At 41.2% G+C, this 24577-nt stretch overlaps 1 protein-coding gene across 1 annotated transcript in view; it reads left to right on the top strand.

Annotated features, from left to right (window-relative positions):
- TMEM132C (transmembrane protein 132C) overlaps positions 1–23753 on the top strand; it is a 157932-nt gene extending 134179 nt beyond the window's left edge. The window contains exons 6-9 of the mRNA XM_010581755.1: positions 10800–11005; positions 11486–11759; positions 12841–13032; positions 22536–23753. Coding sequence (XP_010580057.1) covers positions 10800–11005; positions 11486–11759; positions 12841–13032; positions 22536–23735 — 1872 coding nt within the window. The 3' untranslated portion in view covers positions 23736–23753. The remainder of the gene's footprint in view (positions 1–10799; positions 11006–11485; positions 11760–12840; positions 13033–22535) is intronic.
- Positions 23754–24577: the final 824 nt, after the last annotated feature.

The following is a 24577-nucleotide window of genomic DNA, read 5'->3' as shown; positions in this document are numbered from 1 at the left end:
CCTGCACTCATTAAAGTGCTGCACTCATTAAAGCCATCAGGAAAGCTCACCCTGAAGTTTTAATGGTATGAGGACAGTCCCTCAGGCTCCTTAACGTTTCATGATAGTACCATGGCTATTCCAGAAAAAAAAGTCTTAATAAAAATAAGATCTATGGATGCCCTTTCATCATATTGTTTAGGCACCAAACAGAAGGATACTTACTATGACTTGAATCAGTGACTATGTACTGGGGCAACATGATCACTTGCTCTCTGAGTATAGGGGCTGGATTCCAGACTTTGTAATTCAAAAGCAGGCTTCCACCACTAAGGGAAATCATCCTGCCCTTTGTTTGTATTAGCCCTACCTAGAAAAGTGTGGTTATCCATGCATAAGTAAGCCTGATATTCTGTAAGTGAGAGCAGAGGTTGCCGCACTCTGTAAATATCTTGACCTAACCGGGGATCAGCTTCTCCCCACAGCTGGTGGACTGATGGGGGATAACATCCTGCTGCAGCACCAGCTTCTGCTACCTGATCTACTTACTGTAAGGGCTCAGCTGGTCCCTGGATCCCTTTGAACTTTCCAGACATGCAACCAAGATAGAGCAAAACAGGCGCCCAGGGAATGGTGAGGTGGGGATGGGCGATGATAGAAACATTGGTGTGATGGAAGGGTGTGAAGTTACATTAAAGAAAGTGCTATTGCCAAAATACATTGGTCTGTCAAAACCTGTATGGGAATCAGGGTGTGAATGTCCTTACCTGGTGCACTGCAGTGCTAAAGGATATGGAAATGCTTGAGCTTGTTGAGGAAGGGCCTAAATATCTAGTGTGTTACTCTCCACAGGGCTAGTTCAAGATCTGGTCCTTTTTCTATTGAAATGAAGTATTACATCATGAGCATTACAGAACTGATCTTGTAAAGAATCAATGTTTCTGTGTTTCTGATCTTAAACATAGCTTGGAGATAATTGTACTTGGTTCAGTGAAACATTATAACAGATGTTGCCAAAATATAGAAATTAGGAATCTCATAAGTATCTGTTAGAGGAAAGCTAAGTCTGCTCAAAGCAAAGCTTCCCATGGCATCTAAGGTTTCTTCCCTGTGCTTTCTTACCAGCAGCATCTGGAGGCAGATAATGATATGGTGGGTTGTGATGAAGTGTGATGCAGATGGTGATTTCAAGGGGAAGCAGTGTTTCAGAAGATTTTGTCCCATTAGAAACCCTGGCACGTCACGGTCACGTTACATTTTTACTCATACCTTTCAGCTCCTGCTGCATACAGCAGGGTAAGTGTCCAAACTTGCATTGCATTTCTGCACCTCGGCATACACCTCCATTCTTCGTATGTGGCTTTATTGCAAAGCCTTCAAGACTCAGAGGATTTAGGGCTTCACATTATGTTTTTAGTGCAGGTTATAGGAGAAAATAAAAACAAGGGGCTGACTAGAAAGAACTGGTTGTTCCTACCAGCTATTTTGATTGCAGAAGAACACTAACTTCCAATAAAAAGCTCCTACAGTGAATATAATGCAATTGATTTATCGTTCATTTTTTACTTAGGTCAAATAAAACTCTGTTTGGAGTTTGTTAGCTAGGTGCAACTCTTTGAGAGCTGAGCATGCTGAATAATGAGTAGGTGGATAAACTTCTGATTAAAACAGGTCTCATTCCTAACTCAACCCTGTAAAACAAAGGGAGAAATGAAAAGTCACACTAGGTGGGATTTCCAGGAATCCAGTGTGATCTACTAACAGACAGGCCATATTCTGTGCAGTCACTTTAATGTAATGCTCTCTTCTGTGGTTTTATGGCAGTCCTGCAAGATTCAGTGAAAGCAGGGAGGGGTCAATCTAAACAGCAGCAGCTACTGCGAGTCCTCCTCCACTGCAACATGCAGGGAGCTACTCATGGAGGGTTGATGCCTCTTTCAGATACTTCAGCCCACACAGTCAGAATTGTAGCAGTACTCTCATTTTAAAAAATGAAGTAGTTGTATAACTTTCTGGAAGGAATGTAGAAAAGTTGGATGACTACTCTTAAGGTGCCTGTGTGTTCATTCTCAGGCTTGCAAGTCTTCCCTCGGTTTGCTCCAGAATCAGGAGCTGAAAGCTCAGTCCATGTCACACCGTGCTGAGAGCTAACACAGCTACGCTGCTTTTGGGTCCTGGGCTAGGGTCTCTTCATGGGTCTGTAGGGACACACCAGCAGGCTCAGAACAAGCATTGGATCTCTGTCACATCAACTGCACTGTGCAGATACCCTGAAGGGCCACCACAAATGACCTTCCTGAAGTTTACGTTCGGTAGCTGATGAACTGCAAGTACCGTTCCTACTCACCACACCCTAATATAGCTTTGAAAGCCCTCGAAAGCAGAAGCCATATCTCTTTGTAAGTCCAAACCCAGCAGCCTATTTCTCTCATGGCTCCTCTTTCCTCTTCTGATACTATGTGTTCCTATGATTTGTGTGAAACTGAAAAGCTTTAAAAACAGGAAAGAAAGTCACAGCATGGAAACTCCATTGTTTTGCTGCTCTGAAGCCCTGTGCTTTTGTAGGCTTTTCTTCTGGTAAATCTAATATGTTATGTTATATTCTGAACAGAATTGCAAATAGAAAGTTCACCTCCTTTTTCTCCTCCATACTTTTCATACTCCTGTGATTTACTGGGATCAATATACATCAGTAGAGTGGAAAAACTTCAGAGGAGCTTTAGAAAAATGAAGCTTTACCACACACTTCTGTCAGATGCAAATATGGCATATAGGCCAGCAATACATGGAGCTTTCACATAAGATGTTATATCGTTAATGTATACCACTAGTCCCCAAGCAATCAGCCTCTGTGGAAATTGAAACTCAAAATTGACATGGTCTGAGATACTTAAATTCAGCAATAAAGTTGTAAATACCTTGCCATCACATAATATGCAAAAATTTCAAGGGCAGCTAAAGAAACTTTTAAACCATATCCTTGCAGACTTCTTTCGCTGTCATCTCATGCCTTCACCCAGCTCGCTGCCTCCGTTAGTGATGTCACTATGGAGAACCTATACATCCCAAATGAAAAATCAAAGCAGAGCAGCAATAACAGTGCCTCAAGGTCCATAGAAAGTGCTTCAAAATCAACTTCAAAGCTGCAAGATCAAGACCAGGAAAGTAAATGGGAGAAATAACATTAGTCTTGTGACAGCTATAGATATGATGGGAAGATAAGCAGTTTTCTCCAGACCCTTTTGAGTAATACAGTCAGAAGAAACAGTGGTTTGTGTCTCCTTTCCTTTTCTGCCACCAGCTGTAATTTACACATTGTGAATTTGTATACTGTAGATACATATTAAGTTAGAAAATGACAAGCATTGTGATGTTCTCAAATATGCAACTACTGTCCAAAGCCTGTAGATGGAATTAAAAGTCCCTACATTTACCCTGTGATCCTGCTTTGCCATGCAAGATATTTGGGGCCATGCTGCACACATAGTCTGGCATATCCCTACTGAGTAGGAGCCAAACTATGTTCGGCCCCATTTTCAGAAATTACTTGACTCGAGAGTGCACAAAACAAGACAGATTTTGTTTTACGTGATAATGCTAGCTGCAGAGAGCTCCTGTGGCTCAGTGCAGCTACAGTTCAGCTTCAAAAGCTGGTCATTTGGGAGCAAATAGATGCCCTCCAGTCTCAGCTGGCATTTTGTGCCCCTTTTACTCTCTCAGTTCTGTCGTAGTGAATGATATTCAGTTAATTAAATGTACCGCTTCTGCTCTGCAAAGCTGCCAGCAAAATCTTTGTAATGAGATTAGATAATGTACAGCCTTTTCCCTAAGAAATGCTCTCTAGCTTTGGGGGTTTTCTACTTAGTTTTGCTAATCTGGCTGCTGATACTGAAAATGCAGACCCTTCTCAGCAGAGTCTCCAAATTGCTTCTAAACTATGGCCCTGATTTTACAGAGTTCTCTTCTTCAGTGCTTAGGGCTCGATCCCCATGTTAGTAGTGCATGTTGCTGGGAACTTTGCCTGAGGACTGATTGCAAGGACTGAAACCGCATTTGGAATGTGGCAGCTGTTTACAAGCACAAAGCAACACCAACGCACAAGCCATGTTATCCATTGAAAATTGCAGAGGGTTAGTTCTAAGAGCGACAGAATGAGGCTTAAATCAGTTATTAAAGTGTAATACTTGCCCTGGTCCCTCATCACTGTTTCCAGAATGGGAGCAATTATTCCTCAACTATCTCAAGAAACAAATACATTCTTTTTCTTTCGGTGGGTCGTAGGTAAAAACAACTCTCAGGTTTATTCTTGCACGTAATGTGAAAAATCAAGCCTTTCATTTATTAAGATGACAGTCTTACCAGTGCTAAGTCTGCATCACTGTATTTACCTTTACGCTCGCGCTGTGAGGGGAGCTTTTGGCTTCGCTTTCCAAGTCACTGAGCACAGCTCCAGCTGTAGTCGGTGGGAACGAGGGGTGGCTCTGGCAAGTCAAGTCACACTAGCAATTAGCAACTCCTGTAATGGATGCTTCCATTTTAAAGGCTGCTCTAACAGTGTCACAAAGCTGTAAATATCATTCCAGAGATCATGGAAGAGCTCAGGTCTGAAGCTTTAACTCTTATCAGACTTAAACAGTTTAACATGAAAAACTGAGTAGTATGGGCCTTGAGACAGCTTCCATTTTCCAGTAGTAGTAGGTTATTGATTATTCAGGATTATGCAGCCAGGCATTGAAATCCATTTTATGAAGCAGTTACCATCACCTAATCGTCATGAAGCATTGGATTTCCTTTATGTATAAAACCATAGTATTTAATTGGAATCAAGGCTAGAGAGCTATATAGAGCCTCTCTCAAAACCTCTAGAATTTAATAGAGGATAATTCCCTTTCTACAGAGGATGTTGTTTAAAAAAAAATCTTAGAGGAAATTCTATAGCAAGGACATGAATATTAAAAAATTCTAAAGGATTGTCCCAAAAGCTTGTGGAATTATTATCACTGTCTAATATTTTCTATATATTATGTAAGTGTCAGTATATTCAGTGGGATAAGTCATTCTGGTGCTCTGTATTCCTTAATGGAATGAATGACTTTGTTCACAAAGCTTAACCTCCATGAGCTTCAATTGCCCTTCTGGTATGTAAGAGTGATGATACTGAGCTGAAGTACTAGGAGTGTTGTATATTTGAAAAGTGCTGGACATCACTATTCTTTACTAATTATCCTGTAAATTTTTTTCATTGAAATTGAGATTCCTTCAAGAGATACTGGAAAAATATTTTTGCTCATAGAAATGCTGTCATAAATATTTAAACATTTATGTAACCTTTGAATACTTTAGCAACATTTACATTAGTATAACAGAAATGGGTAAATGTGTTTACACACCAAAACACAAGATTCTGAATTTGATGAATACAAGCAGGACATCTACCATTATCACATCTCCTCACTTCGGTTCAGTCTTAAAGTTCTGAGACTTTTTAAACCTCAGGATGTTTAATTAAGGGCAAACCACACAGACCTCTACCTAAAAATGGACTGATGCCTCACAAATTTCCAGTGTTCATAAACTTGACAGGATTGCCATATTAAAAATGTCTCTTTTTGTCCTTCAGAACTGTCCTTCAGAGACTGGGCTGATATCTCCAGAGGTGAAAAACCACTAGGAGAATAAACAAGCTTAGACTAGACTAGACTCACAGAGTCAGTACCACTCATTTATTTTTAGGTCTTACAATTGCTGTTCTTTCCAATTCTGTGTACAACAGGTAGGAAACAGAACAGACAGTGGTTTGAGTTCACCATCTTTTGAAAGACAGTCTTAGCTTATATTTGACATGAAACTTGTAAACTATCTGCCCCCACCAGTAATTGAATGAAGATTTCTCAGCAATCTGTAGCAGAATTTAACCCAGTAAAACCGATATTCTTACAGAAGTGTCAACAGCCCCTTTATGGCTGCAGAGTCCAAGGCAGTACATCCTTTGTGGTGACCTCAAGCAACTCAGACTCCCTTCTTGCAATTCTGCAATACAGAGGTCATGGTGGGATCAAGACCTTAATGTGAAAGGAGTAAGTAAAGGAAGACCCAGAGGTTCTGCATTTGACTGGTAACGGTACTAGGAATCTCCTTAATATTCACTGCAGCTAATCTGTTCATTATGAGATGGAAAGGTACATTCACTCCCCAGATCACAAAGTCACATAGTGCCATAGGTAGTGATTCAGGAGTGACTGTCTCTTGATTTCCAGGCAGTAGTTTTCTCTGTCAGCTCAATAAAATGTGATTTGTTGCAGAGAGAATCTATCCAAGTCATCTGGAAAGGCAATGGCCTTTGTTACAACGGGGCACAAAAATATAAAGCCAGAAAAAAGAAAGACAAAGAAGAAACCTCTAGGGAATTGTGCTTAGCCCTGTCTTTTGCTGTCTAGCTTCTTTATTTTAGTTTTAATCTGGAGAGAGAAGTTAGAAAAATAGAAAAAAGGGGGAAAGTAGCTGAATGCAGCTTAATAATGAAATAAACTGCTGAAATAGCATCAGAAAGCTCTTTAAAATGCAAAACTTCTTGCTGATCTGCTACGCAGGATAGAAAAAAACCAGTCACTTAAAGGTGGTGGCTAAGCAGGCTTTCCCTTCATCATCTCTCGCTTCTTCTGATGCCAAAGATAAAAAGCATTTTCAGAGAGAAGATGTTTTCATAGTAAAAGCATAAGTACTACAGGAGATGAGAGACCGATCGCTGTTCACAGAGTCTCCAGCTTCTCTTAGAAACTTCCTTAGACTACTGTGGGCAGGACTCACAGATGAGAGACAGTCATTGTACTGTTCACTGACCTTCCAGAAGCACTGCAAAACCCTGGAGGAGAACAGAGAGATACTTTTATCTATCAAAAATGCTTGAACAAATATACCTTTTTAATTAAAAAGCATTTGAGTTCTAATATGATCCAGTTTAAGTTATTACTCTTTTTAATCACCTTTCTATCCTTCCTCCATGATTCCATGCAACAGTGTTTTAGGTTGTCCCTACCAGTCCTATTTCCATCTCTTTTAACCCCATACGAGAACAGATCAAAACAGTTTTGCCAAGTCTGTGCTCAGTAACTCTACAAACAAGTTGACTGTGATGTTATTTCCATCTGAGTTAACCTGAGCTAAGGGGATCTGTTGTTGCACCACATAACCCCTACCTTTTTTTGTGAGGGGTGTCTGCTTAGAAAATCAGACCTTACACATGGCTTGCTGATGTTGTAAATTGTAGCAGAATCAGTACATCTGGATTTGTTCTCTGAGGCTGAGAAATCCTTTTTATTTATTTTTCAAGTGACACTGTGTGAGACAAGGGCAAGGGAAGCAAACCCACTTGCTCTCGTTCTGCTAGCCTAGTATAGCTAAGCTTAGCTGAGATGTGTTGCTTACAGAGGCTGTAGACTATGGAATAGCTTTAATTGAATGTTTCTTGAGAAGGAGTATCCTTAATCCTGTACATATGGAGAGCACACACACATGGTGAATTAGACGCTGAGATACTTTCTCCCTTTCATCCCCTGTATAGCACTAGTTGGGAAGTCTGTTGCCTTTCTTTGTCAAAAGCAATCAGTGTTGCTTCAAGAATGGATACCTGCAAGCACAATAGTTAAAATGCATACAGTAATACAACACAATATAAGCTTTGCTCCCTCCTGTACTCTCTGTGTACTACCTCTTTATCAGAAATACAGGAACAGACGAAAGAGCATGTGTAAGGACATTAGCAATGCTTGTACTTGGTGAAAAGAGTAATGTTTTTCTCAATGCAACTCCTAAAGACCTGCCACTATTGCTGATGCATGTCCAGTAATAAATATTAACCTGTACCAATTCTAAAGGCTGTGTGGTAGCTACAGCAGCCGCCTCCTTAGGATGCTGTATATATTTGTTTAGCTATTTGTTTGTCGCATACCCATGAAGGCATATAGCAGCTTTACAAATACAGATGGAGATTGGATCTCAGCCCAGAACCATTTAGGAATTGCAGTTTTGCTACTATTGTTACTGTGTTTTTTCCACGGCAGTTGCATTTGTTCTGTTACTGACAACATTGGGCTTTAGATAATATTAAATCATACATCTAGACCAGACCTGGTCAGTCTGAAGCCCAGTATGTTACCACAAATCTTTTATCAGCGTGTGCGTGTGGTTTACCATGTGCATAAATAAGCAACTTGTACAACTAACTCAGAAAGTTCATTCGTTTGTCTTTGGGATGAACTCCATAGAAGTGAATGGGATGGAACCAGTTTCAGGATGGCAATGGCTGCTGCTCCAAGAAGAATTAGGTTAGATCTTATTGACAAGCCTCCCAAATGCTTCTGCTCAAAGGAAGATAGGGCTAAGGAAAGAAGAGCCGTATCTGAAGCTGCTTTGTCAAATGTTCCAGGAACAGGGTCTTCTCCCCCAGGCACACTCATTACTTCCCATTTGGCTCTAGAATTTGTTCCGTGCTCCAACTGCAGTGCAGTTCTCTGACTGTTGCTGACCAAGGCTCCCTGGGTTTTGTTGTTTACACCAGTGGGGGAAAATGGACAGAAAGAGTTGAACTGACTTTCCTGAGGTTACAGAGGAAGCCAGAAATTAAGAGTCTGTATCAGCCAGGACTTCCTTGTACCCTGAACTTCACTGAGGATGTTGTGCTATAGGTAACATTCATATGTGGTATATTAATTTGATATGAATTCCTTTTAACTTCAGCCACCTAACACTTAGGTATCTGGTCTCAGATACTTTGCAGGGTCTCCATCTCTGGTGGAGAGACACGGGGACCTTCAGGGAGAGGGGTAGTAACACATCAGTAAGTAAGCATCAAGGGAGGCAAGTCACCCACTGGCCGTTCCTGTTTCCATGTAACTGAGACAGCAGCGAGACAACGGGCTTGCTCAAATACATCAGCAGCTCAAATACAGGAGCTGAATGCCCCCAATATGTGCTAGCGGTTGTATACTGCTCTAGGCAGAAATGCCTCCATGGTCAGGAACTCAAGGCTGTAAGTCCTGACAGGTAGCCCTTGCTTGGCTGTGCAGTTGGAGTTGTTTTCATGAGAAACATTTTCATGATGTTTCCTCTCCCAGGGTGAAGCTGATGCGATGGCACCACAGAAAGAAAGAGCAGCCCATCTAGGAAAGAGTTCTGAATAACTGCATGGTATTAGGTATTGTATTATGCACCTCTGCTGCATAGTACTTTTAGATTAGATCAGTCATTCTGAAACAGCCTAGTGTGAACTAAACTCCTTTCTGTATTGCCATTCAAGTTAATACATGTAAAAATAGGGCATGCCATTCACAGTGATAAAATGAATAAATTTCTGCCACCTTCAGACTTTTAAACCTGTCTTAGATGGTCTGAGGGAGAAGCCTAAATAGACAAATGGGTCAGGTATTGTAGTATGTAGTACTGTTTTCAGTCAACAGAGACCAGTTACAGCATAACCCTCTTAGGCAATGAGTCATAGAAACGTTTGTATTATGTTCTCTGAAGTTTAATTTTGCAATCTCGCCATCGGATATTTTACCAGAATGTGAGCAGTGCCAAAACCTGACAGAGGATACAAACGGGATGTGTATGTCAAACTGGGAACAGTTTAGCTCCTGTATCTGTGGTCACAGAGGACATCCATCTGTTTGATTAGCCTGGGGACATAAGCATTTCCAGCTGATAATCTTCATTTGAATAAAATGATACTGGGAATGGGAGTGCGGATAAAAGGGAGCAGATGATAATATAAATATATGTTCAGGTGGGGAGACGCATTGTCACCACTAACGATACTCATTATGCGTGATGAAATAGAATTCTGTCGGGATGGGAGCAAGAGCAGGAGTTGAAGAGATCTGCTGGTTTTAGTGTTAATTTCTGCAGACATACCAGCTCATTTAGTAATGTAACAGCTCCCGTTGCTAGCCACTTAATGTATGATTAATGTGCCACAGGATTTCCCCAGACATTTATGACACCTTTAGGAATAGATATGACAATGACTTTATCACATGGAGTCACTTCATACTATCTGCATCCCTCTTAATGATTTATATATTCAGGAGTGATTTTATCACTAGTACTCAGTAACGTAATAAATGAGAAAACTCAATGGTCTGTAAATTACAACATTGATTAAAGAAGTGATTACTGATATAACTCTTACACAACTATGATAATGCTTGCTTATATTTCAGGACAGCATTTACATGTTAATGATAAATCTACCGCAGTGTTTAGAAATACTCTACAGCTTTAATCCAAATGTAAACATTTATAAACAGATAATGTTTATTGCGGAGGAAATGAGTAGACTTCTGTTACTCTTCAGTGGATGAAATCCACTCCACAGCCAGCTTTGTCTTGACAACTGAAAGCAGCATCACCCCCTGATGAAGGTACCCATCAGGGTAGAGCTTTGATTTGCTGCTTGCCTCTATTGAGACCTGTTTTTTATTTTTGGATTCCTCTTGACCAAGCCATGAAGGAGCCTTGTTCATTATAAATTCCACAGCGCTGTGATCAGCTAGTGGCTTACTGCATAACAAACAGAAAATCAACCACCAGCTTCATAAATAGTATCCAGTCTTTAGGCATCTCCAGCATAATTATGCCTCCTAAACCAACGAAGGATTTTTGTGTTCAGCTGCTCCCATTGCAAAAGGCCACCATTAACATGCATAAAGAGAAGGGAGCCTTTTTTGTTTGTTTGTGGTTTTGAGATGCCAGGGTTACCCTTTGAGCTTGTTTTGTCACAGTGATTACCTTTTCTTCTTTCTCTCCCTCTTCCCCCTCCATAGGTTTCTGACAGATGTGACTATGTTTTTGTCAATGGCAAAGAAATGAAGGGGAAGGTGAATGCGCTTGTGAACTTCACGTATCAGTATCTGAGTGCTCCTCTGCAAATCACAGTCTGGGTTCCACGCTTGCCTCTTCAGATCGACATTTCAGACACAGAACTGAGCCAAATAAAAGGCTGGCGAGTCCCAGTTGTTTCCAACAAAAGGTGAGTTTGAGTTGCTAAATTTCTTGGGTCCTTTTGTAAGATGAATGGAGTTGATTTTAATTCTCAGCAAGAACAGCTGCAGCACCTGCACCCAAAATGCAGCAACTCTCCCTGAGGAACAGCAGTACTGGAATTTCCAGCTTTGCACTGGACATCTGCAGATATAATAAAGCTTTTAAAATTTGTGGGAGTTTTGCTTCTGTGTGTGTGTCTGACCTGTGCAACAGAGTACTGTGTGGTGCTCTGGTAAGGTCCACTTACAGAGTTGGTGTTGTTCAGACATACCAGCTTAGATGAAAAAATGGTATAGGCCATTTGTATGGTCCTTCATCATACTAGATAGCCATGAATCGGCAATGGTCCGAAAAACCAGAAGGGAGGGCTGTATTTAAGGGGGTACTCTCCATTAGCCCTCTAATGTTAGTTTTCACTAATGTTCTTTAAAACATTTCTTTATGCTTCATTTTCGTACGAAAAAAGACCCACCAGAGACAGTGATGATGAGGATGAAGATGAGCGGAAAGGAAGAGGATGCACTCTGCAGTACCAGCATGCCATGGTGCGAGTCCTCACACAATTTGTAGCTGAGGATTCTAGCCCTTGGGGTCAGCTGAGCTACCTGCTGGGCTCAGATTGGCAGTTTGACATTACAGACCTGGTGAAGGATTTTATGAAACTGGAGGATCCTCACATTGCCAAGCTGCAGGAAGGCAGGATTTTGATTGGACGGGAAGTAGGAATGACAACGATGCAGGTACTGTGCTCTAGACTGCCACATTCTGCCATTCCCATAGAGAACCTGTGTGGGGGCATAAATCCAGTATAGTGTTCTGCTATCTTGAAGCAGGATAATTTCCCATTACATTCCTGTGACCTTCTAGAGTGTCACACACAGCATTAACCCAACGACAGTGATCCAAGCTAGAGGCGGTCCAAGGCATGCAGCCTGGCTGGGAGCTGGAAGCCATAGAGCCTTCAGAGGTGTTTAGGAGAGGCGGCATTTCCAGGCTCAGCGAGAAGTCAGAGTTCTTACCCCACATGGATGCAGGTTACCACCAGTCAGCTGATGGGCACCATTTTGGCTTTTTGAGATGGAGATCTTTGGATTGTGCCAAGTTTCTTCTGATTTATTTAAACATTAATTCAGGAAAAAAAATACAACCTGGTTAATAACCCTTCAAGGGTTAAAAACCTTCAAGGCACAAGTGGCCAATACCATATCCCAGTTCTGCCCCAGCTGAATCCTTACTAAAGTCAATGCATAAGGAGTGAATATAGCTAATCTAGGCTGTAGATATGAGATGAGGAAGGTGGAGAAGACAGTATGTCCATGAACTAGCTATCCTTAGTTCCCTGAAGATAGCAGTATGGCCCTTAGTTTCATTAAAGAGAAGGATATCATACTAGCTTGATGTTCCATCAGAAACAGAAAAGAGAGAGAAGTGAGAATTTCCAAGCAAAGCAGTGAAGGACAAATCCTAGATGTTGCTAACCTCCCTTTGAAATGGTTGGGAAGTAAGTCTGATGAGCTCTTCCGTACTGGGACATAGAATAAAGGGGAAGAAAGTTTTAAATCAACTCTTCTAGTGAAGTGATGCAAATAGCACAACTGAGACAGTATAGCTCTCAGCATTGGATGCCATGTTCTCAGCCATAACCTCTCTACTGAAGGTTTTTCTGACCCTGCTAATGAAATCAGACTGCCTTTTCAGTGTGCTCTGCTGTTGCATTCCTGTGTGTAAAGCTTTGGAGACAAGGAGGGGTGGTGACCTTAAGAAAGGTTATTTTAATTGATCAGCCTTTTCCTAAGTTGATTCTTTTGTGTTTCTCCAAAGGTTTTGTCTCCTCTGTCTGACTCCATCCTGGCAGAGAAGACAGTGACTGTGCTAGATGACAAAGTGACCATAACAGACCTTGGAGTCCAGCTGGTGGCTGGGCTTTCACTCTTTCTTCAGCCAAGTGCAGCAAGTAGTCGGGCTATTGTGGCTACAACCATTGCCCAAGAGTTGCTTCATACTCCTAAGCAGGTAGTGTATGCTCCATATTTACTGTCGTTGCCTTTTGGGATGGGGCAGTGTTTTATCAACGTGAAGTACAGGTGATAATTCATAACAAGTTTAGAAGTTAAAGTAGAGGTGTAGTACATGTCCATGTCAATTGCTTTCCTCTAGAGTTACTCTGGAATTGTCTTCTCATTTCTTCACTTCAAATATGGACTTAATCTGCAGTAAAAGTTCTGGCTACACTGATGTTTATATTATGTACATTTTTAATAACTTTCTTTAAATGATGCAACATCTGTTATTTTCACAACACAGGCAGTCTTTGGACAGTGATCCTTGTTTGCTATATGAGCATGCCCTTGTCTTCCATGCCAGAAAGCACAGAGCTCTGTGTGTCACAACAATTTAATATTTTGAAGAGCTATAAAATGGAGGCAGAAGATAGCCAAATACATTTCTTTTCCTCCTGGAGTCACAGCAGACTGCCAGGCTCCTCTCTCCTTTTATTTTTTAGATGGATTTTGGGGGTTCGTCATGCAGTTCATGTGCTGATCCTACTTAATTTAAGCCAGCAAATTCCTGTCTCTGTGAAGGGAGTCTTTCATCCAGCATGTTTCAGGTCACAACCCACATGGAAAAGATTGGGCAACACCACCAGATCAAGGCAAACAGTTGCTCTGGAACAGATTAAAAACAAGGGTCAGTAGCAGTGGAACAAACTATATGTTCATTGCTCTTTCAGTCAGTTGATTTGAAGAGTAGGACTGGGGACCATGCAATTAAGTCTGTCCACAGCTACTCCTCTCACAGAAACTGTATTTCATCTCACAGAGATAGGGAGAGATCTCAAGTCAAGTTTTATGGCCCATTTTCATGATTATTGCTACCTAATTTTCTGGAACATAAAAATAATTTAGATTGTTTTATAACTTAGTGACAGGAAAATGCCCAAACTAGAAGGACATGCTGCCCATCTGTTCCATTTACTGCATCCTGTAAACATAAGAATCTTATGTAATTAACCCATTTATACCCTTCTCCAGGGCTTAGAAACCATGTCTGACATACTGGCTTCAGACAGAGACTGTAAAAGCAAAAGCTAAACCATTTCTAACCCAATTCTCTTATGTAGGACAGAGCATCATTGGAAGAATCATGGCTTTGATTGCAGATAAAAGAGCTTGTGAATCTGGAAAAGTTGCACAGCTATATTGTCAACTTCTCAGATTTATAGATGATCTGTCCTGAGTATGCAAAGATATTTATCAACAGCAGGTTATGGCATATTATGACAGGGCATTTCAGTAGTGCACAGCATCACATCTCCTATTGTATTATGGCAGGGCAAAATATGATATCACATGTCGTTATACACTGTGTTCAGTTTTGGGCCTCTCACTACAAGAAAGACTTTGAGGTGCTGGACTGCATCCAAAGGAGGGCAACAAAGCTGGTGAAGAGTCTGGAGCACAAGTCTTATGAGGAGTGGCTGAGGGAACTGGGGTTGTTCAGTCTGGAGAAAAGGAGGCTCATGGGAGGCCTTATCGCTCTCTACAACTACCTGAAAGGAGGTTGTGGGGAGATGGGTGTCAGTCTCTTCTCCCAAGTAGCAAGCGATAGGACAAGAGGGAACAGCCTCAACAGGGGAGGTTTATATTGGATATTAGGAAAAATTTCTTCACCAAAATGGTTGTCAAGTGTTGGAACAGGCTGCCCAGGGAAGTGGTTGAGTTACCATCCCTGGAGGTGTTTAAAAGACGTGTAGATGTGGTGCTTGGGGACATGGTTTAGTGGTGGACTTGACAGTGCTAGGTTAACGGTTGGACTTAATGATCTTAAAAGGTCTTTTCCAACCTAAATGATTTTATGATTCTATATCACTACAATTGGCAAGTTATAAAATAATACAAAAGAGTAAAAATGTGTAAACGTGGTTTGTTTTGAAATTATTTTTCCCAGCATCTGTGTTACGGAACAATTTTAGTGAAATATTTTGTTTAAGCTGATGTTCTTTTGCGAGCCAATTTCAATTTCCTGAGAGTGGCACATTTCTGATACAGAAGTGACTGGGCATATCAGGCTCTCATTCTGAGCAATGCCTTCTGCTTCTGGTACTGCTGGGCAGTGTGGGATGCTGCTGTCCCTACTGTCCTCTTTCTGGGCCTACAGATAGCGCTACTGCATCATGCTCACTGAAGATACCAACTGTAAAACAGGAGGCAAGAGAAAATCAAGCATCTTTTTCTCAGTAAAAGGAAGTTTAAAATCTGTTGCTTCTTCTCCGGACTCCATCTGGAAAAAAACCAGGACCTAGACGCTATTAAAGGCAGTGGAAAACTTTCTCTACACCAGGATCTGGAACGCCCAAGGAAATCTGGTTGCTTAGTAGTAGTCCCAAATTAGTCAGTTTTTCCCACTCCTTCAATGCATTTCTGTCCCAGTTTCCTGCATACATAGAGCAGCATGTTCTTCTGGAATCCCACTTCAGTCTCTGCCTCTCCTCCCAGCTCCTCCAGTCTGGAGCCTGCCCACCCCCGTTGCCTCTGGTTGTTTTCCCACCACCTCCTCTTCATCAGGAATAAAAGAAGTGTCCTGCCTGCTTCCCAGCTGAAGGCTTCGTTGTGAGCATCACTCCTTACTTTGGGGAATTTGTGAGGGTCAGTTCCTGCTCAAGCACTGTGAGTGTTTGTGATCCTGATTCTGGTCGTGCCGGGTCAGTGTGGATCGTAAGCACAGTCCCTAGTTACTCGGGCACTTTGGCAGTGCCTTCATCCTGGAGGCCTGAGCTAATTCCGCATACTGTGCAATTCAATTCCTACCTTACTGTAAGCCACTTATTTGTTCTCAGGTCTAAATCTTACTCAGCCTATAGACAGGATTTGCCCAAGGAAGGGCCATTGAAAAGAGACCTGAGGCACTTTGCATTTGCATCACCAAAAAAATAAGATGGGAATAGATTTCACACTAGAAAATACATTGAAGGAAATAGTCTTAGCGTAGGAGTGGCCTGTAGAGTCACGTACATCTTTTCCTTTCATTTGCAGTTTGAATGAAGGATATAACATTAAAGTTACTTGCCCTTAGAAGAAATAATGCAAATGTAGGAATACTTGGGGCTGAATTTTGCAAGAAGTGACTCATGATTTGGAGTATATCAGCTGAGATCCTTACTGAGCTGGAATTTCAGAAGGCAAGTGCTGAGTGTTTTCTGAAAATCAAGGCCTTTTGAAAGAGGGTTTTTTTCAAGGAGACAGCCCAGAACTAAACATATACTTGAATGTTGCAAGGACTTCATTATTTAAGTGTGTCTTTTCCTCTCAAACAAGTTTATAAAAAGGCCCAAATAACTCATGCAAACCTTACTGACGCAATTAAAAAACAAAATAACAGTTAAGGTAGCTGAGGGTTCTGTTTTTCTCAGGAATGATTGTGTATGTCTCAGCATTGTTATATGGAAAAAAACAGTCAATGTGTTCTTAGTCAAATGTTTTCCTTGGCTCCATGTTAGCAACTTCAATAGCCAAGCTTCAACACAGATTAGCAAACGTCCTTGGGTAATTGGTACTCCGTCAGGCACAATATTGTCCCTAGCAGATTAAGCTGTACATCTGTAGCATGCAATGGAAAGCATAAAGCATTATACAGATTGTGCTCTTACAGATCTTTCAATATCATAGGAATGAATTTAGTATTTTCGCTGTGACTTTCTTTCAATGCATATAATGACTAGATTAGTTCCTTGATTATAATGACCACACCATGTCTGCTTAAGTAGCACAAAGCAGCCAAAACACAAGTCCTGAAAAGTTGGCAGTTTCTCCAAGTACTTAGCAATCTAAAGAAGATAAGCTAAAATTTTTTATCTTGGATGCCTTAAGTTAGGTGTCTTTATCTGTAGTTGGGCAACTAATTACCTGAGGTGACCTTGAGGGATGCTGAGCCCATGCTTCTTTTTTTTTGAATCAGTGGGGAGCTCATTGGCACTGAAAAGTGGATCAGTGATTTAGGTGTCTAAAAATAAATGCAGGTTGACCAACTTTTAAATATCAAATTTGAAATATATTCTGAAAATTTGGAAACTGTAGCTGTGAGCAGTCTATTTTTAGTGGCCATCTGCTCAGGTAGGAAAGCTGTTCCATTTGGCTTGCTGACGGTTGTTAAAATCAACACTGCCATCTTAAAGGCTTCTCCAAAATGTAAATAAAAGAAAACCTACAGTGTTTAAGTGTTTTCTGATCTGAATGAGCTTCAAGGACTCTTAAATTTCAGCTGGCTCTGCAGGGAAACTCACAGTCATATCATAGCTTTTTCATCACTGTAGGGTGTTACATGTGGTCTAATGAACTGAAATGGGAGAGTGAAGAAAGGAAAAAGAAAGCCTTTAATAAACAGCTGTGTGTATTAATATATCTCTCCATACTGCTGGAAAACTGCACACATTTTCTTAGGGAAAAAGAGCAACGTTAGTGCTTTCTAAAGGCCAAGTTCTTCTCTTTCACATGTGTAGCTCCCGTTGACATGAGCAACAAGACCCAACCCTGTGAGGTCATCTGTGACCTCAGGGAGTGTCCTCCAGGATGTCCCCTCTCACTCTGATAGGAGGTGAGGGTGCTCAGCACCATCTGAGTCAGAGTGACAAGCTGGAGTTACTTACATGTCCTTGTCTTTTGAATTGACAGGATACTGTCCTGTTTTAGCTTACATCCTTCATGCAAATCAGTTCTGAGAGTTCACTGACATCTCACAGTTAAGTAACAGATATTAGGAATATTTTTATGGTGTGGATTCATTACCCCATCCTGGCAGTATAAATTACACTTAAACTGTATTTATATCTTCTTTAAACCGGCAGAGCAACGTAATGGCTTACAAGTATGACAAAGGAATTAAGCAGCATGGGAAAGGGAGAAAGGATGTATTGTTAGATAAGAATCTGAATTCTTCCTTTGCAAATACAAGCAAATTCCCACTGGAAAGGAATGTCACATTAGCAGATTGGACAAAAAGGAGAGAAAGAAATACACAGTAGGGGAATGCATGGTTTGAATTAAGATCTGAGTCTTGGCTGCCTTTCATTTCCACATCATAACGATCGAGCCCAATTTTTACTACACAAGCCACGGGCTTGAAAATAAATGCACATGTAATACTTTGATAGAACAATCAGAGCTGGTCTAATAGAAGCTGCTGAGAACAGTATTCCCTTGCTTTTATTTGAGGGAGGGATGTATTTGTTTTCTGCAGAGCCATCCAGCCGTCCATTTCTTGCCTTTGGTGTCCTGCCTCACCCCAGGACTATTGCAGCTGACCCCAGCAATTGAGGGTTTATTCACAAATGCTTTTATTTGTGCTTTAGTGAACAAAGACCATTAAAAGGCCTCTTTATTCTGAGTGTGGAATAAAATCAAATATACTGATCAGTCCTCACATCTGTGTTTCTAAGCAGCAGAATTCTCTAAAATGCAACCAGTCCTACACACTTTACTCCCCTATTTTTTGCTTGAAGAATACAAGGTAGGATGGCCTGGTATCAAGCTGACCCCAGCTTTTTGAGGAGGTATTGAAGGGACGCTTTGTAATCACTGACTGTGATGCTACAGCTGGGCTCAGTGGAACATCCTAAGATAAGCAGACTTTCAAATGCTGTATGACGCTTTAGAGGGCAAAATAATCATCGCTGTGGCTCCCATATTTTCACAGGCAACTCGTACGAGTCCCAGCACAGAGGGACTCATTAGATCTCTGTATGATGGGCTTTCTACTGGGCTTGCAAACCAGCTCTGCTTCCTGCATTCAGGTTGCCTTTTGGAGTGTGAGCCTTCTTGTTTTATCTAGGTGGAACAGACATAGCCAGCAAACAATAGTGTTTGTGGTGACTCATGTGGCAGGGTTTGAAGTATTCCAGGTCAGGCAAAACAGAGTTCCTCAGGGACTGTTGGTTTCTATTAGTGCCATGTTACTTCTGTACCCTGGTAATTTCCCCTTTGTTTTACTCACTGAAATGTAACAAGTGGATAACAAGGGAGATGAAACTCCTAACAAAAAGCAAAATGCAAGTTTGTCCAGGAAGATTTATCAAGTGGCATCTTTGGACTGATAAACAGCAATGTAATTCAAGGCCAGAAAAGGTGGTGGAACTGCAGCAGATCAAGAACTGGCCAACTTGCTGAAGTTATACATGGAATGGGGGAAGAGAACAGCAAGGCACAAGTGAAAATATATTCAAAATGTGTCTTGATAAAGCAAGTTTTTTGTGTGCTTAAGGAAAGCATGATTTCTGATAATCAGCAGTGGTTGTGGGAAGCAGTTTCTTCATCTCTTCTGGACTGGATTTTGCTGTCGTGAACATAATCTAATGTACATTATCTGACTCACTTCACATCATCACAGTCACCATACAAATCATCCTGTTCTCTAAGAAACACTGGCAGTGATGTGTAGTTGTGGTCCTTTTGTTCTGGCTGTGCATCTGAGTATATGTGTGTGTGTGTGCGCGCACGCGCGCATGCATATGTGAAAGAGAGAGGAAAAGTGGAAGAAAGAAAGACTGGAGAGCCAGATGATCCCTCAAACTATTTGTTTATGCTTGATAATTAATGAACACAAGCATCTGTCACCTCAGTGTTGAGGGCATCAGACTAGGGGCAGCAACTTTGCAGGTAAGAAGGCTCCAATCCATCTTCATCTGCTGATAGTAATTGGAGGACCTTGTCAGAGATTTGGAGGGGATTTATTGATGCGGTACATAGGATTTGCAGAAACAGCTTTTTGAAGGACGTGGTACTATATCATTTCTTTTTTCTTTCTTTTTTTTCTTTTTATCTTCTCAGAATTTAAAATCATTTGGGAAATTCACTTAGTTCCTCTGCCTTCAGCTTTCCTTTAATGATGTGAATGAGAAGAAATGATCTCTTGCCAAATAGACTATTTGGGCTGATACAATATACTTTGGCAGAATTTGAAATTCTGTCCCTCTTTCTCTCATTTGTTTTCTTTCCTTTTAAGTAATGTTGTCCGTAGTATAAGCGTGACAATGTCGTGTTGTGTTGTGGAAAAATTGGTTCTTCCTATGAAAAGGGGGTCTCTTGGAAATAAAAAACGTCAATGCTGGTTGAAAATAATGGCTAAGCTATTGCACACCTCTGTTATCTGTAGTAAATCACATGTGTGCCTGCAAATTTCAGCTGACTGCCATTTCATTTTTCTCTGTCTCTGCTTCATAAAACCAGGAATGCAGAATAGTGGAGAAATAGTGTAAAGAATAAAAGTTGTTTTGAAGTTGCTTACAACTTTGTCATATTCTAGCCATTTGGCCTGAATTTTTCTATGCTAGCTAACGCTTGACCTGAAAGGTGCCTGAGGGCTGTTAGAGCAGACAGGCATCAAGATAAGAAAACCAAACAGGGATGTGGATATCTTGAAGAAGACGGGAAAGAAGAATATATGGCTCCTCATACTTGTTCCTCTCCAGTGTCTGGGCGGAGGGAGACCCCAGATGCCTCAGAGGTGCTGTTCTACCACCAGTAAAACCTACTTGCATAGTAAGGGCCATAATCAGATCTGGGGCTCTGCAAGGCCAGGTATGCTAGGCTATTAAGGTAGGTATTTGGCTATTAAGGAATGCATAAAGGATTTAGTAACGTAAATCCTTTTGTAGAGATGTGGAACTGTGGAAGTCCCCAGCAGAGCTGGGAGGAGGCATAGGCCTCGTCATTTCCAACCTTAATTGTACAAAGTTCTGCCCTTGCTTTCTCATTCTGCTCTCTGAAAGAGAGCACCACTGGCAGACAATGTCAAGCCTGTTGTCATATATGCTTGAAATGATGCTGGTGTTTTTTCCTTCCGTAGATTGATGAAAAGTAAGTGTATCTTACACACCTCCCCAGTGGTACACAAGGCTGTCCTCTTGTTTTAGGGAGAAGGAAGGCAACAGGGTGTTGAATTGCCAGAGGAGATGCGTCTTTTTCTTTCTTCTCATATCCATTAAAAAAAAAATAAAATTCCTTTACTTTCCCACGACTGGGTTTGCTGTACTATAGATTTCTATGATATATATTTGAGCTGTGCCCTGCAGCTTTATGTTTCTGTCTGTTCAGCCATTTCAGGGTTGTTTCTCTAATGAAAGATCAGCTGTTTTAATTTCCTTACACAGTTCACCCTTCCCAGCTTCTGAGCTATCCTGGCTCTGTTTCAGCTGTTTGAAGTGCATTTGAATCACCAAGAACTTTGCCTTCTTTCCTGTTGTGCCACGACTTACTTTTCTTCTTTCAGTCCCTCAAGAACTTGCTGATAGCACTTTGGAAATCAAATATTCATTATAGTCCAACCTTCTGCACAGCTAAATGCCCCTTGCTGTTTTCATTGAAAAGCTTTAAATTTAACTAGAAGGGTAGCAATTCCCTTTGTTTATAACCATAGCGTAACAAATTGTAGCCAATTGAAAACCATATTAGGTTGTAAATTTGTATTATGACTGGACGCTAACAGGGTGGCAATGTTTTTCCCTGATGGTGGATGGTGATTTTCAGCCCAGTTGTTCTGATGCACCCAAGTGTAAAGTTATTAGGGCCATCTGCGGCTTAAGTCGGGGAAGAAAAGAACTTTAGTTTTGTGTGAAGTTGCACTCCGGCAATCTGCCTGCACGTCTGCTGGCTAAACAGGCAAGACATAGAGCAAATGAAAAACAAAAAAAAATCTCCTGCAAAGAAAGCTACTGAGACGTGGAGAAGTAAATATCTATATCATCTGGATGGGATTTCAAATGGCAGAGAGCTGACCTCTAGCTTTGTGTTTCCTTCTAATGATGACTTCTAACAGTGCTACCTGCAGAGAACAAAGACAGTCCAATTAAATCCAGGCCATTTGTATATTTATTGTAGAGATCATACCAGAATCCCCATCCTCCTCTCTCTGACACAGTAATGTGGCAGACTTTTTAATTATCTCAAGGATAAAGTGTGTTTTACTTAAAACAAACCTTTCTCCAGCAAGATGGCGAGTGTTCTGTGAGTCTTTTTCTTTCAGGTGAATCTTCTGCTCCAACTATTTCCAAGATACTGTGGTAGCTCCTTATTCCTGCTAAGATATTTATACCTAGCTTAATTTGACAGCTCCCCATGACACCTGTGCATGGGGAACATGAGGAAAATAAGTGTACTGTCAAGTGCCTCTAGTAATTTTTCTGGTTTGTCTCTTTTAGGTTTTATATGACAGGAATGACTTTCTTTATAAATCATGTAAATTGTAGCTTGCTAATGGGTACTTTGGTATTACAAGCATCTCATATCAATTATTTTCTATGTTCTTTTGCAAAACATTTGCAGGAAGAATAACAGTGGAACCTTTAGTGAAAAATGTGACTGATTTTCTGCTCCATCAGTCGAAGCTTGGTTTACTTGAAATGCAGTGCAGAGCCATTGTCTTCCATTTCCTCCAGCTACCATTCAGAGCTGAGAGATTGATGAGCTGCAATGGGTTGAGCTGTTTTATTTAAGCCCCTGTCTTTAACCATATCCCTCTCCTTTCAGGAAGCTGTAGTAAGCACCTGGATTCAGTTCAGTGACAGCTCCGTGACTCCGCTGGACATTTATGACTCTAAGGACTTCTCCCTTTCTGCTGTATCATTAGATGAAGCTGTTGTCTCGATCCACCAGAACTCTGCCTTAAAATGGCCAGTCGTGGAAGCAGAAGGTGAAGGTCAGGGCACGTTAATCAAGGTGGACATGATGATTTCTGAAGCCTGCCAAAAGTCCAAGAGGAAAAGTGTCCTGGCTGTGGGGAATGGCAGTATCAAAGTCAAGTTTGGCCAGAATGATGCAGACTCTGATACAGGTGGAGATTATGATGCTGATGAGATTGAAAACCATGCCAGCGACCGGCGGCACAAAGTGTCAGATCAGGAACGGTATGGCCAGGATGGACGATATTATGGTAGCTCTTCAGCAGAGCGAGAGGAAGGCGCCATCAGGAAAGTCAGCACCACAGCAAAATCCATAATAAAAAATAAAGTAATTAAAAATAATAGGCTGGATGGTGGCAAACTCTCAGATGATAGCCAGCTGCAGAACATTCCTATAGACTTCACCAACTTCCCTGCTCAAGTAGACCTACCAAAAGGCAATGCAGGTATGGAGGAAAATGACCTGGTGCAGACACCTAGGGGCCTTAGCGATTTGGAGATCGGCATGTATGCTCTGCTAGGGGTCTTCTGCCTGGCAATTCTAGTCTTCCTAATAAACTGTGCAACATTTGCACTGAAGTACCGTCACAAGCAGGTTCTGGTGGAAGGACAGGCCACCATGACCCATTCCCATGACTGGGTCTGGCTGGGAAATGAAGCAGAACTGCTGGAGAACACAGCAGATGCATCACCTCAGCAGGATGAGCACACAACTATTATTGACCGAGGCTCGGGTTGCGAGGAGAGCAACCAGCTCCTCAATGGTAATGCTCAGAAGAACATTCAGAGCCAGGTTCACAGGTGTGCTGACTCAGGGGGCAAGCTCGGAAAGGAACAGAAATCTGAACCTTTACATTCGCCGACTTCTAAGCGGAAGCGGGTAAAATTCACGACATTCACTACCATCCCACCTGACGATGGTTGTCCTACTGTCAACTCAATCCTAAGTAGCAATGATGATGACATTAAGTGGGTGTGCCAGGATATGGACCTGGGGGACTCCAAAGAGATACGAAACTACATGGAGAAGTTCAAAGACAAAGTGTAGCTCCTTGCTGGTTTTTTTGGGTTTAACCACACCTTGATGCCTTCAGTTCTACAGTATATATTGGGGCAGAAGAGGGGGAGGGGAAGGAATCACCAGGAGAAACGATGAGGCAGTTTTTATAATCAGGGAAAGAAATTTGCCAAACTGTCCATGGTTTATTTTTGGTTTTCACCTCATTTTGTTTTTTCAGCAGTTTTTCTGCTACTCATGGATTTAGGAAGTGGAATATAAATAGCAGAAAGGAACAAGGAAATGGTATGACCCGTATGATGAACTGGGCAAGATGAGGTTGTGAAAATTTGTTTTATGGGTCATAGAAATAATAATGATAGTAATGTTTCAAAGTACCAAAAATATTTGTAAAAATAAAAGAGAGAATTTAAGAGCATGGAAAGAATAAGCAAGAGACAAACAATAACTTGCCTGTGTTTCTAATAAAACATCAAAATTATGGACATATGACCCACAGGGAGACTAGTTAGATTGTTACTCAAGCCGTTTCTTTTCTTTCCTTCATTTGAAGTGAAGATGTGTCTTTGGCATTACATATGAAGGAGGAAGAAATTAGCTGGTATTTTTATTTTTACTTTTCTTTTTGTCTTGTAAGTTGAAACAGAATAATTTTCCCTCTTGTATTTTTCTTTTAAATGTCTTGGAAACAGGAAAATTTTGAATTCACTAAGTTCACAGTGGACCAAGAACATTTTGTTTCTAAGGTAGCTATAAATAATCTCCTGCCATTTAAAGAATTCAGGGGATAAGTATTGATTAAGAATTTCCATGTGGTGTTTCTTCTGAAAGCCTAAGCCTCCATTGCTTCACCCTAGCTAGAAATACGTTCT

The sequence above is a fragment of the Haliaeetus leucocephalus genome, unplaced genomic scaffold, assembly GCF_000737465.1.
Source record: "Haliaeetus leucocephalus isolate CR32 unplaced genomic scaffold, Haliaeetus_leucocephalus-4.0 Scaffold802, whole genome shotgun sequence".
NCBI classification, from domain to species: Eukaryota; Metazoa; Chordata; class Aves; order Accipitriformes; family Accipitridae; genus Haliaeetus; species Haliaeetus leucocephalus.
Note: the sequence above shows the minus strand (reverse complement) of the source record. Positions and strands in the feature narration are given on the sequence as shown.